Source organism: Emys orbicularis, chromosome 5, assembly GCF_028017835.1.
Source record: "Emys orbicularis isolate rEmyOrb1 chromosome 5, rEmyOrb1.hap1, whole genome shotgun sequence".
Lineage (NCBI taxonomy): Eukaryota > Metazoa > Chordata > Testudines > Emydidae > Emys > Emys orbicularis.
Window position 1 is genome coordinate 139,676,291 of NC_088687.1, and position 17,381 is coordinate 139,693,671.

The following is a 17,381-nucleotide window of genomic DNA, read 5'->3' on the forward strand; positions in this document are numbered from 1 at the left end:
TGCTGCCTCCCCCGAGCGCCCGCCGCTTGGCTTCTCCTCCCTCCCTCCTTCCCAGCCTTGCTGCGCAAAACAGCTGTTTCCCGCGCGGCAAGCATGGGAGGGAGGGGGGAGAAGCGGGGCGGCGGCGTGCTCAGGGGAGCGGGCGGAGGCGGAGTGGAGGCGAGCTGGGGCAGCGGGGGCACTTTTTCCCCATGCCCCGGAGTCGGCGCCTATGACGGCCGGCGCCAGAATGCCGCCCCTAGAAATGTGCCGCCCCAAGCACCTGCTTGTTTTGCTGGTGCCTGAAGCTGGCCCTGTTGGGGATGGACTGCTGGGTATCCCAGACTTGGCAGTGCCAGCCCCCATGCTCGCCTCCCCAGCGGGCTATCCCTGACATGTGAGTTCCAGCTCTCCCCAGCTAGTCCCCGTTGATTATCCCTGACCTGGCAGTGCCAGATTCTTGACCCCTCCGGCTATCCTGGACCTGGCAGAGCCAGCTTCCCCTGCCCCTGCTGACAGTACCTTTCCTAGCATTGCCAGCTCTGCCTACTGGTGTAACATGTCATGGCTATGCACACATGCCAGGCTTCTGCAAAATCATGCGCATAGCACCACAGACCACTCGGGAAACACTTTGCTCCCCCAGAACCCCACAAGTCTAAAGCTTTGCCCTGTTCCAGGATCTCAAAGCATGAAGTAAGCCTCACAACTCCCCTGTGAGATGGAGAAGCACAACTGCCCCTCACCCCCAGATTGCAGAGGGGGGCACCCAGGCACAGGGAGCGGGAACAAGTCACATAGCGAATCAGTGGCTGGCAGAGGTGGGAGTGGAACCCAGGCATCCTGGCCCACACTGCACCCCAAGCCACGCCACTCTCCCCAAAAGGACAAATGAAGGCAGTCTGCAAATACTGTAAACTGGTCAAAAAGTGACCTCCTTAAGATTATTTATCGCAACATTTTACACTCTGTGGCGCCTTTCAAGGGAGCATGTCCAACTGCTTTACAAATGCTTTCATGAACTCTGCCCCTGCCAGCAGTGCGGTGAGAGAGACTAGGGCATGGTGGGGGCCTGAGCCAGCGAGCACTGAAGATGCCCGTGAATGTCAGTGGGCATTAGATGATGCCAGTCGTGGGTATCTGAGGAACAGCACGCAGCAGGATGCAGAGGAGTCCTTTACAAAGAGTGGTGTTTCCTGCCCCTTCCTCGGAAGCATTTGGCCACTGTGGAGATGGGATACTGGATTAGATGGACCTTAGGGCTGATTCAAGCTGGCAATTCCTCATCCAGAACCTACTGCCACTAGAGACAAGTGCAAACACTCCATCTGGGTAAGCCAGTATTTCTGAAGTGTGGGCTGAGCCCCTGGGGTGGGGTGGGGTGGGTCTCCCAGGACAGGACAGGGCGGTGAGAGGCAGGTCTGTTACAGTGCATTGTGAGGCACAATGGGGGCGTGATCGGTGCCATTTTCCCAAAGGGCAGCTCTAGCTGGATGAAATCTTTTGCCATGGACTCCAGTGAGGCCAGGATTCCCCCCCAGGACTGCCCACTATTTCTGTAACGGGCTTAACGAAAGCCCCAGTTCTCCGTGACTCTGTGCTAACGCCATTTCAGACTATCGTGCCCTCCCTGGGAGTAACGCATGGGGCTGGAGTTTGCGGAGACTAGCAAGGCCCGTGTTTGTGGCACAGTAGCACTGAAAGGACCCATTCAGAATTACAGCCTCACTGTACTGGGTACAAGGTACTTAGACACCCTCATATCTGAGCAACTTCTCACTGTTAAATGTATGACTCCTCACCACACCCCTCTGAGGCAGGGCAGGATTATTATTCCCATTGTACAGATGGAAAACTGAGGCACAGAAAGACTTAGTGACTTGCCCAGGGTCACCCAGGGAGTCTGTGGCAGAGCAGAGATCTGTGCCCACATCTCCTGAGTCCCAAGCTAGCACCCTAACTGCTCAACCATCCTTCCTCTCCCTCTGGCTGTGACACACGCAACATGAAAGACAGTCCCTGCCCACGACCCTCACAATCTAAACAGGGTCAAGACCCAACAGGGGATGCAGAACACAAGAGGGGTGGGAGAGATGGGAGCCTGACAGAGACAGGTCCGCAATGTCACATAGGTTCACAGCAAAGTGCGCAGATTAGAGGCATCAGAGTCTTTCATAAGAGAAGAAGACAAGAGAGCCGAGTGGATTGGTAATACGCCACCTGCCCGGCCATTAACCGGAGGATAGTGCCACAGTTGGGATGACTTTGAGAAAGGTTCTGATGGAGGACAGGGTAGTGGCTGTGTGAGTTGGGTCCCACGCTTGCGGGGCAGCATGGAAGATGTTGGTTTGTGGGAGAACAGGGACGAGCGAGCGAAAGGGGCTGGCAGAACGAGGAGCGGGAGGTTGAGATGTATGGCAGGGTGGGAAGAAAGAAGCCAGCAGAGTATAGCCTTGAAAGTTGGAGAGTTTGCGGGAATTTGAGTGCAGATCAGTTACAGAAAGAATCTGGTCTTTTCCTGCCCCCCTCGTCCAAGAACAAGAGGGCTGCTCGGTGAGGTCTGGGGCAGGTCAATGCAGAGAGAGATTTTTCTGGGCAGCACGGAGCCAGACTGAGTTTTGCAGCTTCCAAAGGTCAGAGAGTCAAAGAGTGGAGCTGGATTTAAAGCGAGGCTGGAGAATTTCATGAGCAGCGATAACATCTGTAGATAAACAACCTCAGCTAAGTTCATCTAACCCCATGCTACAGTGTCAAATCACCACCCCAGGGGCCAGGAAGGAATTCTTTCTGCCTGTCTGGATTATTTTTCTGCCAGATTTAGCTTCAGGTACTGGCCAGGATACTGGATTCGATGGGCCCATTAATTCCCACTTTTAGAGGTACAGAGGTGAAATGCCCCAGGTCACACAGAGCTGCGAGCAGACCCCAGGAATCCTGACACCCAGCCAGCCTCCTGCTCTAACCACTACCCTACACCATCTCTCCACACCTGGTTGTCGTTACACTGTACAATCTGATCGTTACATCAGGCATAGTTACATCTATTCAACTGGACAAGTACAGCACCGGCAGCAAACTTCCCCCACGGAAAGTGCCGTGACCCTGGCCTGGTGGGATGAGCCACCTGGCAGTTCTGTCTCCACAGCTCATTTAGAGCTTCGGCTGTCTACTGGGATTCCATGGCAACCCATATGCTCTATTGGACATCCCATAATCCCTGCTGTGCGGTTGCTAAGGAAGGCTTCTGGGGCACTGCGGACTCCAGCATTTGAGAGTGGAGGAGGCTCAGCCTTCATGACGTGCTCCCACCCCGGAAGCTGGGGAAGGGGCCACCCTGTATCACATATGAGTGGAGACGGGAAAGACCACTCCCCCGCCTCCTCAGATGACATCCAAGGTCAAGGCTGGGGATGGACATGGGTCCTGGGGGAAAGGGGAGAGTTTGCTAGAGGTGGCAGAGGATGGGAGCCAAGGCCATGCAAACCGCAGTGACCCATGTCCGGGAAAGTTGCTGGCTCTGGGCGGGGTCAGAACTTGAGGCCACCCTGATTTCAGGTGCTGTAGCCATACATCCTAGCCGATCGGAGCCAAACCTGGTGGTGATTAGAGTCATCTCCATTGGGAACTGCACTGTTCTGAGGCCTTACTGATGTTTGCAGAGCAGTAGCAGCACAAGGCTCTCTGATGGTGTGTGTGCGGGCGAGTCTAGTTTCCAACATGGAGACTGTGCTTCAAGGCTGCTTCTGAGGACTTTCACCGGTGTGACCAAACTACCATCACGGAAACAACTGGAGGGCTGTGAATGCTACACGATTGTAATTGTTCAGGAACTACAGCGAGGAGAAAGGTGAATGACTGAAGAAGCCAACGTTCAAGAGCAAGTTACTGGAGGATGTTCTCAGGCAATGGCCTACAGAGGATTTGGTGGACTGATGGGGCCTTCTTTGCAAAGAGCAGGTAACTGACTGGGGCACCTAGGCACTACGATAATACAAATTACAAATAATAATAATATTCCCCAGCCTGAGATCAATCATTGGAAGAAAAGTCAGAGCAAATCTGATGCCTTTCAAATCTTGAAGTTGTCTCTACCAGGAAATGCAGAGTCAATGGGCCTATTTCCACTCACTTCTAAAGGGTGTAACTCCATTGGCCTCAGCAAAACCACCCTTGATGTACACCAGTGCAAGCAAAGAGCAGAATCTCAAGCATAGGAATGTCTCAGTGACTAGCAATCTGGATAGAAGAGTGCACAAAGCAATGCTGTTACTCCAGTGAGGAAGGTCAACAGATGCACAAAGCCATGAAGGAGAATGCTTCAAAATACCAATACTGTGGTTACTTGGGAGTAACACTGTCTTAGAAAGGAAAGGAGAGACCTTGGAAACCAGATTAAAAAAATCACATTATATGCAAATATTAGGGATCGGTGAGGGAGGAAAATATCCATATCTTTCTGATTTTGACGTTAAACTACTTGATTGAAGCATGCAAGATGATCCCTCTTACACAGGAGAATCCCTGCTAGGAGTGGTCAGGTGATTCATCTGAGACTTCACAAATCTCCTTATGCGATAAAAGAGATAAAGTGAGATTCCTTCTGGCTGCAAAGAAAAAGAATTTGAAGACAAACTTTTTCATCTCCGTCAACTTGAGACTCGAAGCAGGAGGGACTTTATGCCAATTAGAGAAGATTTTATGGAGGAAGAAGCCAAGTCTCTTGCTAAATTTAGAATGCAATATCAAGACAAAAAATATCTTTGGTGAGTCATTGAAACCAGCCACTCCACATCTGAAAAATATCGAAGAGGTCAGTTTCAATCTTGCTGTGAATTTCAAGATGACCTCAGAGAACAATTGACTGTGAAATTTTGCCTTCTCTTGAAGCTATGGAATATCCCTGATGTTAGCTGAATTGTTTTGGCCTACAATGTTTAACTTGAATAAAAAGTTTAACTCTGAGTTATAATGATGTTGAAGGGTTTTTGTTTTTGTTTTGGTGAATGCACCTTTTGCTGTAGATATACTATGGTGTAGACCTGTTTAATAATACACAGACATGAGTCTTGTTATGCCATTTTACACTACCCACAGTTTGGGGTATAGCAAACAGCTAGTAGAAATGGCTTTATTATTCTTGAAGTCTATGGCCTGGTCTACACCGGGGGGGGGGATCGATCTAAGTTACGCAACTTCAGCTCCGTGAATTACGTAGCTGAAGGCAACGTACTTAGATCTACTTACCGCGGTGTTTTCACTGCGGTAAGTCAACGGCTGACACTCTCCTGTCGACTCCGCCTGCACCTCTCGCCTGATGGAGTACCGGAGTTGACGGGAGAGCGCTCGGCGGTCGATTTATCGCATCTAGACTAGACTCGCTAAATCAACCCCCGCTGGATCGATTGCTGCCCGTTGATCCAGCGGGTAACGTAGACAAGCCCTAAATCTCATTTTGAATACACTAGCTTTCTCCTCCACCCACAGAACAATGTAGGACACACTTTTAAAATCACTACTATTACTAGAGTAGATAGATGTAATTCCATTTGTATGTTTTTTAGTGGCCATAATACATTATTTATGTAAAATCTGGTTAAAAATATCTGGTGATATGACTCTGCCCTGAGGTATTGTAATGATATGTGCTTCAGCCTGATCCTTTGCATTTTAGTAGTAGGTTGGCAGGAGTGCTGAGGTCCAAGAGTAGACCAGTGCCCTGCTGTGCTAGGTGCTGCACAGGCACAAAGTGAGAGGCAGATCTACGCTATGACTAATGGTATCACCATGGAGTAATACAAGTAAAAATGTAAAAAACCGAGACAGGTTTTTCAATACCTCTCTGATACAGATTTGGGTTCTGAATCCTTCATTACTGCTCCACAGTCCTACTGTTCTGGGTCTGTTTTTCTTTGCTACCTAACCAGTTTCATCCCATTTTCAAAAAATGGCAAGGCATTGACCATGCATAAAAATCCCAGTGTACAGAGAGTCTACACGTACGGGAGAGAGCACCATAGAACTCATCATGGAACTGGCAAACTACTGAATAAGGATCCTATCCTGCAACTGCTTCCACATGTGCTTCACTTCTCACACGTGAGTAACCGAAGTGGAGTCAATGAGGGTATTTGCCTGTGCAAATTAAGCACATGCGTTAATGTTTGCGGCATCAGTGTCTCAGTTAGTACTATCGACAATATTAGCTGTTCCTGCTACCGTAAATGCCTCACAGCCCTGAATCAGGGGCAACAGAAGCTCCCTAAAAGTGGGGGGGGGGCCACCAGCGGCCAAACTGTGGTCCCGTCCCTGTGTCTCCTCTTCCCCCGAGGTCCTGTCCCTTCCCCCGAGGCCCGCTCCCGTGCCCCTGTGGCATTACGCCCCATATTCTTCATAGTAATATTATTACGATATGAGTATGGCATAATTATGATGTATTTTGTATAAGATAGGTCATGTGACATATCACTGAAAAGTTTATGATTTACTGAATGTGATTATCCTATTTGTAGGCATGTCTCATTTTTGTATCTGAAGTTAGGAATATTGTCTATGCATCTATTACAAATGTATTTACGTTTACACCTGGGGAACGCCCACTAGACAGAATGCAATCAGTCTAGATGGCTGGCTGGGAAGGGCCATTAGGGAACCCAATAGGTCTTTGAAGATGCTAATCTCCCACTGGGAGGCCTTCCTGAGGATGTTACCAACAGCCTCCGAGTTGTGGCTGCTATGGCTCTACAGAGACATGTGACCAAGTCACCTGGTATTGGACTCCATCATAATATTAGTGGTTTTCCACTGACCGGGCGTGGGAATCGAACGGGGAGACAAAGGGTTCCCACCACATGCCAAAGCTATTTAAGGCAGGGGAGTGACATCATTGTGGTTCATTCTTCACTGACTTCCCACCCAAGAAAGAAGACTGCTGGAAACACCTAAGAAACAAAAGACTGAACTGGGGGAGAAGGACTTAACCCAGGCTAAAGAGTTTTCTAGCCTGTGAAAGGAATAACTGGAGTTTTAAGCTGCAAGCAAGTGTAGCTTGCCCTCAAGAATCTCTGCAATCTGCATAAAACAGCATTTAGGGTGAGAATTTGCTACTTATAACCAATTTCGTTAGTATATTAAGCTTAGATTGCATTTTGTTTATTTGCTAGGTAATCTGCTTTGAACTGTTTGCTATCCCTTATAATCACCTAAAATCCATCTTTTGTAGTTAATAAACTTGTTTTGTTTTGTCTAAAACCAGTGTGTGGAATTCATAACTGTGGGGGCACAAAGCTGTTACATGTCTTCCTCCACATTGAGGGAGGGGGTGAATTTCATGAGCTTACGCTGTACCGATCTCTGTGCAGCGCAAGATGGTACCATTTGGGGGTTTGCCCTCAAGAGGGGGGGTGCACTTGGGTAACTGGGCAGTTCCTTAGCTGAGCCTTGCCATGCAGAGCTATATCAGCATCTGTGTGTAGCTACGGCTGGGTACGTCCGTACCTGTATGTGTGCTGGTAAAGTGCAGTCTGAAGCCGGGGAGAGGGCTTGGCAGGCTGCACAGCCGTGCGGTGTAAAGGGAGCCCAGACTGGTGGGTCAGGCAGGCTCAGAGGTACCCCAGTTCCAAGTGGCACCCCGGGTAAGGGGAAACCCATCACAGCCCCCCCTTCACCTGGGGCCCCGCTTCCCTCCGTCCCTCCCCCCATCGCTCACCCTTATAGCCAGTAAAAAGTGGGAGGGCATATCCCCCACTTTTAAAAGTGATGGGGCCAGCCTTCCCCCCCCCCGATTCTGGTGCCTCTGCCCTGATCTGTATCTGGATCCCATTGCCCCATCAGGCAGGCATGGGGCCAGATTTACCAAAGAGGTCTTCTTCCATTGAGGCCCCTGAATAGGGCCAATGGGTGCTGATCTCTTTTAAAAATCCGGCCAGCCGTCTCTGCCCTGAAGGGGATGGGCGCCGAGAGAGCAGGGTTCTTTTGGCCAGAGCTCTTCTCCCAGAGTCATGGTGTTTTCTACCTCAGGTGGGGAAGCCTCAGAGGCTGCCTATCCAGCCCTTGCCTATCTCTGCCCCGGTCCCTTGCTCTGTATGGCCCCGGTCCAATTATATAAAGTGCCTCCCCTGAAAACGTGCTCTTGTCTCAACAGCTTAGCACGGAAATTCTCGGCACAGACAATGCGAGAAGGGGCCGTGCAGCGCGACAGACTGCGGCGGGGCAGGGAGAGGCCTAGTCAGTCCGTCCCTCCCAGATCTGGATTGCGAGGGCCCCCTCCCAACGAGCACCCTGCTTTGGGCCAACAAGTAGGAGAATACGCTCCAGCCCACCTACCTGCGGTGATGGATGCCAGCCGGACGTAGTCAAAGCCCCTGACGAATGGCTCGTACGGAGAACTCTCCAACACATTCATACCTGAGGTGAAAGGAAGATAGGTTGAACCCCAGCAAAGTAAGGTAGCTCTGGCTCCTGAGATTTGTGTTTTAGGAACCTGTCTCGGTGCAAAAGCCGGAGTCTACAGAACAGCATTTGCATTATGGGTCTCCGTGATGCCTATTCTTATAGCGAGTCCATTTCCCCAGAGTAATGCTCAGTATCTTAGGGGCTGTTGGAAGAGGCCAGATCAACAACCCTGGGGAGCCAAGTCCTATCCTTATCCCCAGCACAGGCCACAGGAGATTTCACCAAGGCTACCCCTTGAAAATGAACCTCAACCTTGGCCTGGGTGGGTTAGTTTCTATGGGCGAGAGAGCTGTTTGGTCTCCTTGGACCACTCAGTTCTTGGCCTCTCTGCTGCCAGTGAGGGGCCCAGTTATACAAGGAACTGGACAGACTCCATGAATGATGGAGTCATTTTCATTCACTACGCACCCAGCGTTCTATCCCCCCTGGGGTCTTTCTCGAACTTGCTGCTTTCCAGACAGCCATCCCTAGGTTTTGCTGCTTATTGCCTTACCCTCGATTGGGTGTGCCTTGATATTTATTAACACTGCATCTGTTCCCAATGCATGCTGCTCTTTCTAGCTGAGCATAGAGTGAATGACACGCAGTGCCAGCAAAAGCCTCCCCGTCTAGATTAAGGATACCGGACATTTTATTCCATCAGAGTTCTCCTTTTATCAACTCCAAGGACCATAATGTGCCATCCTACTGACTGATGCCACAGAGTATTACTGAGGGAAATAGCTTAGTAAGTTTTAAAAACAAACAAACACTGGGGGGAATTAGACATTTACATGGATAAGATCAGCAGCCTGAGCTGCACTAGCTGGGATAAAAGAGCTATCAAACCTCATGCTTCAGGGCATATGTTGATCACCAGCTGGGGTCAGGAAGAAATTGCCGCCTTGATGCACAGCTCTATGCAATTACCACCGGTGTATTACAAGGCAAGTTTACAGCTTTCTTTGAATGACCTGGGACTGCCACTGACTGCATAGGGGACCACTCGTGTGCTGCAGTGGAGCAGTTTTTATGTTCTGATGACACCACATGGCAGCTGGCAGTGCGTCTCCAAATACTGAAGTGCCTAAACACAGACTTGCTCAATAGATGCTGAGTAAATGCTATGCTATGTAAATTCCCTGGGCATATGGTTCCACAACTGATTTTTATAAAGGCTTCTAGGAAGCTTTTCTGGCCTCCTGGGTACGTATGTATGAAAGCAAAGCCTCTGCAAGTCAGTTTCAGATTGGCTTCCTTGTTTAGCCAATTAGACATGTGGGATTTTTAAATATGTAACTATTATTAGAAAAATGTGTCCCAAAGGAAATGAAAGCAGAGCAAACAACGATCCAGTGGTGTTTAATGGACGTGCGAGTCAATCTGCTGCTCAGAGAAAATAAGGGGCTCACGACACCGAGTTAAGCTGGGTCACGAGCAGTGGGAAGCAAAACCTAGTCAAATCCTGATTTACAGCATTCGCTGCCTTTCCAGCCCTGCTGTGCCAATGCATCTCAATCCTGACCCGCAACTCCCCTGCTATTCCGGTGTAGAGCACCCACACAACTCTGCCGATGTGTCTCAGCCCTGACTTACAGCACCCCCTGCTATTACAGACCTGGGTAGGGTGACCATACAGCATGGGTGGCGGGTGAACCGCTGGCTCAAGCCCCCAGCTCCGCTCCTTCCGCCCGAGGCCCCGCACCTTCTATCCCCCCCTCCCACTGGAGATCACTGCAGCTGCTGGCCCTCGCCCCAGGCTAGCGCCCCCAGCCCCGGAGTGCCCCCAGCCGCCCCAACCCTAGAGCGCCGAGCACCACCCCAGCTCTTCCAGCCCTGGAGTGCCGGGAGGCCGGGCAGCGTGGCCCCAGCCCCTCCCCCAGCCCTGGGAGATGGCAGCGCAGCCCCAGCCCCATCTGGGGCCATGGCACAGCGGAAGAGCCGCCCGCAGAGCGGGAAGCAGGAGAGCGAATGGGGGCGGAGTGTGGGCGGGGCCACACCTGGCTGCTTGGGGAGGCTCAGCCTCCCCCAGCCTATGATATCCGCCGCCCATGCCATATCGCTCGTTTTGGCCAGGACAGTCCCTTTTTTAAGCCTTGTCCCGGCCGTCACAACTTTGATCAGTTGGCAAGAGCAAACGGGACAAATGCCCACTTTTCTCAAAAACGTAGAGTGCAGAGGAACATGTGGGGGTGGAGGGTTAGCGGTGATGCCAGCCTGGCTCGGGGGTGGGAGGGTGGCAGACCTGGGCGGGGGTAGGCAGGGCTGGGGCGAACAACAACGCCAGCCCCGCGTGTGTGTGGGGGGGGGCTGGGCTCGGGAGAGCAGCTCGGGCCAGCCCCATTTGCAGGAGATGGGGGGACTTGGGCTAACCCCACACAATGTCCCATTTTCCCGTTGGGAAATATGGTCACCCTAGACCTGGGTCACTACCTCTGTCTATACCCCTCCGTGCAGCACTCCACTCCGAGGTCTGGCTTTCAGGCTCCGGGGACGCTGATAATGAACTCTTGCTTGAAAAAGGCCAAAATGTGGATCAAACTGGCTTTCTTACTCCGTTGTTGAACCATTTCCATCGGAGAGTAGATCGGCAAAGCACCGCACATGAAAGGAAGGGGGTCTGGTGGCCGTGACCTGCTCTGCTTTCAACTGTTGGATGGGAAACCAGCTGCATTTCTCAACACAACTAGAACACAGTAAGTGTTAAGTTACCTGCCCCCCTGCCCTCCAAGGCTTTAGTTTTTCCATGGGGGAACCTCAGAGCAGAGGCTTTCCTCTTTACCTGGGATGCTCTAGGTCAAAGGTCACCTGCAGAACCTAAAACAGTGGCCTGCAGAGTCCACGGGGGAAGTGGATCTGACTAATCTCCCACAAGCCCTCTGCAACACCCCCTTTCTCTCAATCACTGGAGACACCACACCACCAACCATAGGTGCCGACTCCGTGGGTGCTCCGGGGCTGGAGCACCCACGGGGAAAAATTGGTGGGTGCTCTGCACCCACCAGCAGCTCCCCACCCCGCCCCGCCCAGCTCACCTCCACTTCCGCCTCCTCCCCTGAGCGCGCCGCGTGCCTGCTTTTTCCCCCTAGCTCCCAATGCTTGCGCTGCGAAACAGCTGTTTCGCGCAGCAGGGAGGAGGGGGAGCGCGGCACGTTCGGGGAAGAGGTGGGGCCGGGTGGGGATTTGGGGAAGGGGTCCAATAGGGACAGGGAAGGGGCGGAGTTGGGGCGGGGACTTTGGGGAAGGGGTTGGAATGGGGCCGGGGCAGGGGTGGGGAAAGGGTGGAGTCGGGGCAGGGCCAGGGGCAGGGGGTACGAGCACCCACCGGCACTGGGGAAAGTTGGCGCCTATGCCACCAACGTTCTACTTGTCACTCAGGTGTGTAACCTGGGCATCTTCTTCCACTTGGGCCTCTCTCTAGATCCTCACATCCAGGCTACGTCTAAATCGTGCCAATTCTTTCTGCCTCACATCTCTAGAATACGGCCTTTCAACTCCATCTACACAGCCAAAACTCTTGTCCAAGCTCTCATTGTCTTGGGTCTCCATAGGGCCCTACCAAATTCACAGCCATGAAAAACGCGTCACGGACCATATAATCTGGTCTTTTGTGTGCTTTTACCCTATACTATACAGATTTCACAGGGGAGACCAGCGTTTCTCAAATTGGGAGTCCTGACCCAAAAAACGAGTTACAGGGGGGTCACAAGGTTATTTTAGGGGGGGTGGCAGTATGGCCACCCTTACTTCTGCACTGCCTTCAGTGCTGGGCGGCTGGAGAGCGGCGGCTGTTAGCCAGGCACCTTGGCTCTGAAGGCAGCGCCGCCGCCAGCAGCAGCGCAGAAGTAAGGGTAGCAGAACTGCAACCCCCCTACAATAACCTTGCGACCCCCCCACAACTCCTTTTGGAGTCAGAACCCCTACAGTTACAACACTGTGAAATTTCAGATTTAAATAGCTGAAATCATGAAATTTATGATTTTTTAAATCCTAGGACCGTGAAATTGACCAAAATGGACGGTGAATTTGGTAGGGCCCTAGGTCTCGATTGCTGCAACTTCCTTCTCTCTGGTCTTGACACATGCAACTTTGCCCTACTCGCAGCCAGTCAGAAGGCTGCTGCAAAGATCATTTTCCTAGCTCGTCACTTTGACCTCATCACCCCTCTCTTTGCATCCCTCCGCCGGATCCCCTCCCCCCTTTGTTTATCACATCCAACAGAAGCTGCTTGTCTTCACTTCCAAGGCCCCTCCCAGTCAATCTCCGTCATTCTTATAATCACTTATTCACTTTTGAGAGTGGACGGGCCTGGCCCATCTACTTTTCGCCACAGGCCGGCCCCCTCCCTGTCTTCTTCCCCCCAAGGCCCTGCCTCCCGGCCAGGCTGGAAGCTGGAGCCCCACCAGGGTGAGAGCGGCCCGGGAAGCCCGGGCAGCTGTGGACCCTCCATCTGAGCCGGGCAGGGACATGGGTCGGGGGCTGCTCTCGGGCCCCCACCCACCCCCGGGCAGGTGGAGGGTCCGTGGCTCCCTGGCCCTGCTCCAGCTTCCGGCTTGGCCAGGAGGTGGGGCCTCAGGGGGAATAGGAGGGACAGGGCAGGGCCATGGATGGGGCAGGGCCTTGTGGCCCCCCACTTTTAGGAAGAATCTGTCGCCCCTGGAAAGAGCTCCCCATAAACATCCACAAAGCTGCCTCCATTGTCCTCCTTCAAATCCCGTCTCAAAACTCTCCTTTGCCGTGAAGCCTACAAAAAACTGGACGATGGTCGGGCTGCTGGTGTGCAGACAGCAATGCCTGTCACGCTGACCGAATTGCCTCATTGTTCCCTCGTACTCCCCCATCGGTCTATATCCATCTCTTGTCTCTTATCTTATGATGAGGTTGGAAGCTCCTTGGGGCAGGGACTTTCTTTTTGTTCTGGGTTTGTACAGCTCCTAGCACAATGGGGCCCTGCAATGGGGTACACAATAGCCAGGGGCGGCTCTAGCTTTTTTGCCGCCCCAACCACGGCAGGCAGGCTGCCTTCGGTGGCGTGCCTGCGGGAGGTCCCCGGTCCCGTGGATTTGGCGGCGCGCCAGCGGGAGGTCCCCAGTCCCGCGGATTTGGCGGCATGCCTGCAGGAGGTCCGCCGGTCCCGTGGCTTTGGCGTACCCGCCACCGAATTGCCGCCGAATCCGTGGGACCGGCGGACCTCCCGCAGGCATGCCGCCGAAGGCAGCCTGACTGCCGCCCTCGCAGGGACCGGCAGGGCGCCCCCCGTGGCTTGCCGCCCCAGGCACGCGCTTGGAACGCTGGTGCCTGGAGCCGCCGCTGCAATAACTCATGGAAGCACGGACGCCCCGGTACGTATTCCTCCACAACAGCCCTGGAGCGCGCTGCTTCGGGGATTTCATTGACGGTAAACTCAACCAAAAAGAGGGCCCAATCCTGCAAGGTGCTGAGCCCCCCTTCTTTGCTAATGACTTCACATCACAGCACTCAGCACCTTGTAGGTTCGGGTCCTAAGATTGCAACTGAAAGTGGGATTCCCAAGGGGTACAGTGAAGCAGAGATCACGGAAGCTGGGATCAGGGCAGTCTGCCTTGGGCTGAGGCTCAGGGGCTACTTGGAAGGAAAACTAATTTGAGTAGGGTTACCATACGTCCGGATTTTCCCGGACATGTCCGGCTTTTTGGTCCTCAAATCCCTGTCCGGGAGGAAATCCCAAAAAGCCGGACATGTCCGGGAAAATAGGGAGGGAGGGGTCTTGGGGCTTGGGTCCGGGCTGGAGTCGCTGGGGCCGGAGCCGCTGGGGCCGGTGGTGCTCGGCCGCCGGTGCTTGGCCAGGGCCGGTGCCGGTGCCGGGCCGGAGCCGCTCGGTTGGAACCGGGGCCCGAGCCAAGCTGGGCTGGAGCCGCTGGGACCGGGCCCAGGGGTGCCTGAGCCGCTGGGGCCGGCGGTGCTCGGCCGGAGCCGCTCGGCCGGAACCGGAACCGGGGCCGGGGGTGCCCAAGCCGCTGGGGCCGGCGGTGCTTGGCCAGGGCCGGTGCCGGGCCAGAGCCGCCGGTGCCAGGGCGGGCCGGAGCCGCTCGCCCGGAACTAGGGCCGGCGCCCCAGGGCCCGAGCCGAGCCGAGCCGGGCGGGAGACGCCGGGGCCAGAGTCTCTTGGCCGGGCCGGCCGGCTGCCGGAGGGAGCCACTCGGCTGGGGGGGCTGGACTGGGCCGCGCCTCCTCGCGCCCCGCCACCGCCCCAGCCCCAGCTTACCTGCTGCCTCCCTGTTTCAGGCTTCCCGCGAACATTTGATTTGCAGGAAGCAGGGGAGGGGGAGGAGCAGGGGGGCAGAGCGTTCAGGGGAGGGGGCGGAGTTGGGGCAGGGACTTTGGGGAAGGGGCGGGGGCGGGGCGGAGTTGGGGCAGGGCTGGGGGTGGAGTTGGGGCGGGGCCGGGGCCCCGTGGAGTGTCCTCCTTTTTTTAAATTAAAATATGGTAACCCTAAATTTGAGTCTTCCAAAAATGGATGTACATTTTAAGGTCCTATTACCAGGAAAAAGATGCAACTGAACTTTACCTGCAGCTCCCAAGAGCCAGAAGAGACACCTCAGGATTTCCTAGCCCAGACACTTGATTTGAGACGGAGAGTACTGTTTGCCTCATAAGAAGCTGATTCTGACCTAAGCTACGACCTGTCCTTGTACAAAACCTGTTCCTCCAGTCAGTTCTGGCAGGACAGCAAAATGCCAATATTCAGACTTGTATGCAGTGTAGTCTTAGCTGTGTTGGTCCCAGGACATTAGAGACAAGGTGGGTGAGGTCATAGCTTTCATTGGAGCTTCCGAGCCACACAGAGCTCTTCTTCATGTCTGGCAAAGGTACTCTCAGCATCACAGCTAACTGCCAGGTGGAACGGATTGTTTAGCATAAATAGTTAGCACATTGTAAGGGACCATTCAAGGCCCATTAACACCTCTGCAGTCATAGGACAAAAAGAGGAGGTTAGTGGGTTACAGGTTGTTGTAATAAGCCAGAAATCCAGTGTCTCTGTTCAGTTTGTGATTTTGAGTGTCTAGAAGAGTTATGAATTTAAGCTCCCAGGATGAGGACTGATCGGTCAGACTTAGAGTGACCAGTTTGTGAAAAGTGGTCACCCACAGGTGATAGGGTGTTTTTGTCTTTTATCATTTTCCTGTGTGAGTTCATTGGAGAGCATAATGATTGTCTCTCTCACCATCAGAAGTTGGTCCAATAAAAGATATTATCTCATCAACCTTCTCTCTCTAATATTCAGACTGTGATGTGACTTTATTTAAAAGACAGACCGGTTGCGGGGAGACCCTGACTGAGACGCTGCATGCTGCTATACGTGAGGCGGTAGAGAAGCAGCAGCAGAAGTTGGGGACTGGAGCATGTACTTGTGCGGAATGGCCCTACACAGAGCAGCAGACAGTAAAGCAGCACTTCCTCCCAAGGGGAAAGGAGTCTCCAAAGGTGACTCATTAATGAATGAGATAACGGAACTAAAGACCAGTGGTGATTAAATCAAAGGTGTGGATGCCGAAATGAAGATATTACAGCGAGCTGTCCAGAAGTCATAATGGCTTGATCAAACAGGCAGACAGGCAGCTCCAGAGAAAAGGATGTGCGGCTGCAGGCAGTCTGCCAGAGGCAGTACTTGTGACCACTGTTTCAGATGTGGCAGTAATGAATACGATCAGTCAGGATGTCATGCAGGAAAAATCACAAGAGAGCAGAGACAAAGCTGACACTGCGTCTGATCTACTAGGAGCAGCCTATCTTTGCCATCTTACACAGAAGCAGGAAACAAGAATAGCTACTTTAGTTGGAAATAAATGCACGGGCTGGTGTTTTGTCAAGTCCTATGGGACACTAGAGCACAGGTATGCAAGGTCTCAAGTTGGTAGGTAGAAGACACACCTTAGAAAGTTCGAAGAGTTACGGGAAATAGAAGATGGTCTTGGCCTTAAAGCTGCCAGTGGAACTCAAATCCCTTACAAAGGACGGACTGTCGTCCCATTCCAATTAAGCAAAGATGATGACTTCCTGATGTTCCTGGACTGGTCAGAGCACACAAGGTAGAGCACTTAATCATCGCCTACAGTGTTATTGCGAAGATAGTCAAATATCACTGCTGCAAATCCTGAAATTCACCTGATGAGGCACCAGCATGTAGCCTCACTGACAATATTCAATGTGTATTTCCTCACGCTGCCATGGCAAAAGTGGAAGCTCTTGTGAACATCATCCGAAACGACAATTCTGAAACCCGAGCATGCTTCAAATGGAGAGAAGGAATGTGATTATCCCCAAAGGAAAAAAAACCACTTATGTAACATGATGGATTCATACAGGTCTGGATACTGAAAGTTTAATAGCAATATTTGAGCCAGATGTCTGCTGCTCAGTCACCCGAGAATTTGGACAAAAAAGAAACACTAGTGAAAATACCTAAAAGAATCGTCTTACCAGATAAATATCCCTTGACATCATTCTGAAAGGACGAACTGCGCTTGGAATTTTACAGCAGATTAAATCTGAAATTCCAGTGGATACTCAGCAGATAAAATCCTTCCTGGTGGCAGTAGTGTCAAAAATGAGAGATGACAGTCCCAAGGATCAAAGGCTCAGCCAACAAAGAGAACTACCTCTAGCCAGAGGGGATAATCAAGGTCTGTTTGAACCAGCACTGAACCTAAGCCGTTTAACAGAGATGCAAAGGAAAATGGCCCAGCAGATGCTGAAAGAGGAGTCCAAGGCATTGATGAAGACATGGGACGGATACCTAGTCTGCAGATGCATATCAAGTTATATGACCAGCAACATGTACAGAAGGCTTACATCTCAGTGTTTCATCCACTGTATAAAGAAGTCAAGGAATACCTGCAAGATCTCCTAAACAGGGGATGGATCACAAAATCAAAGTCATCCTGTTCATCACCAGTGTGATGTGTCCAGAAAAGGGATGATAATCTAAGATT

At 52.4% G+C, this 17,381-nt stretch overlaps 1 protein-coding gene across 1 annotated transcript in view; it reads right to left on the reverse strand.

The window, feature by feature from the left end:
- The window catches only part of GFRA4 (GDNF family receptor alpha 4), a 59,237-nt gene that overhangs the window by 25,105 nt on the left and 16,751 nt on the right, over positions 1 to 17,381 (reverse strand). Inside the window, exon 4 of the mRNA XM_065405754.1 lies at positions 8,302 to 8,382. Within this exon, the coding sequence (XP_065261826.1) occupies positions 8,302 to 8,382 (81 nt within the window). The remainder of the gene's footprint in view (positions 1 to 8,301; positions 8,383 to 17,381) is intronic.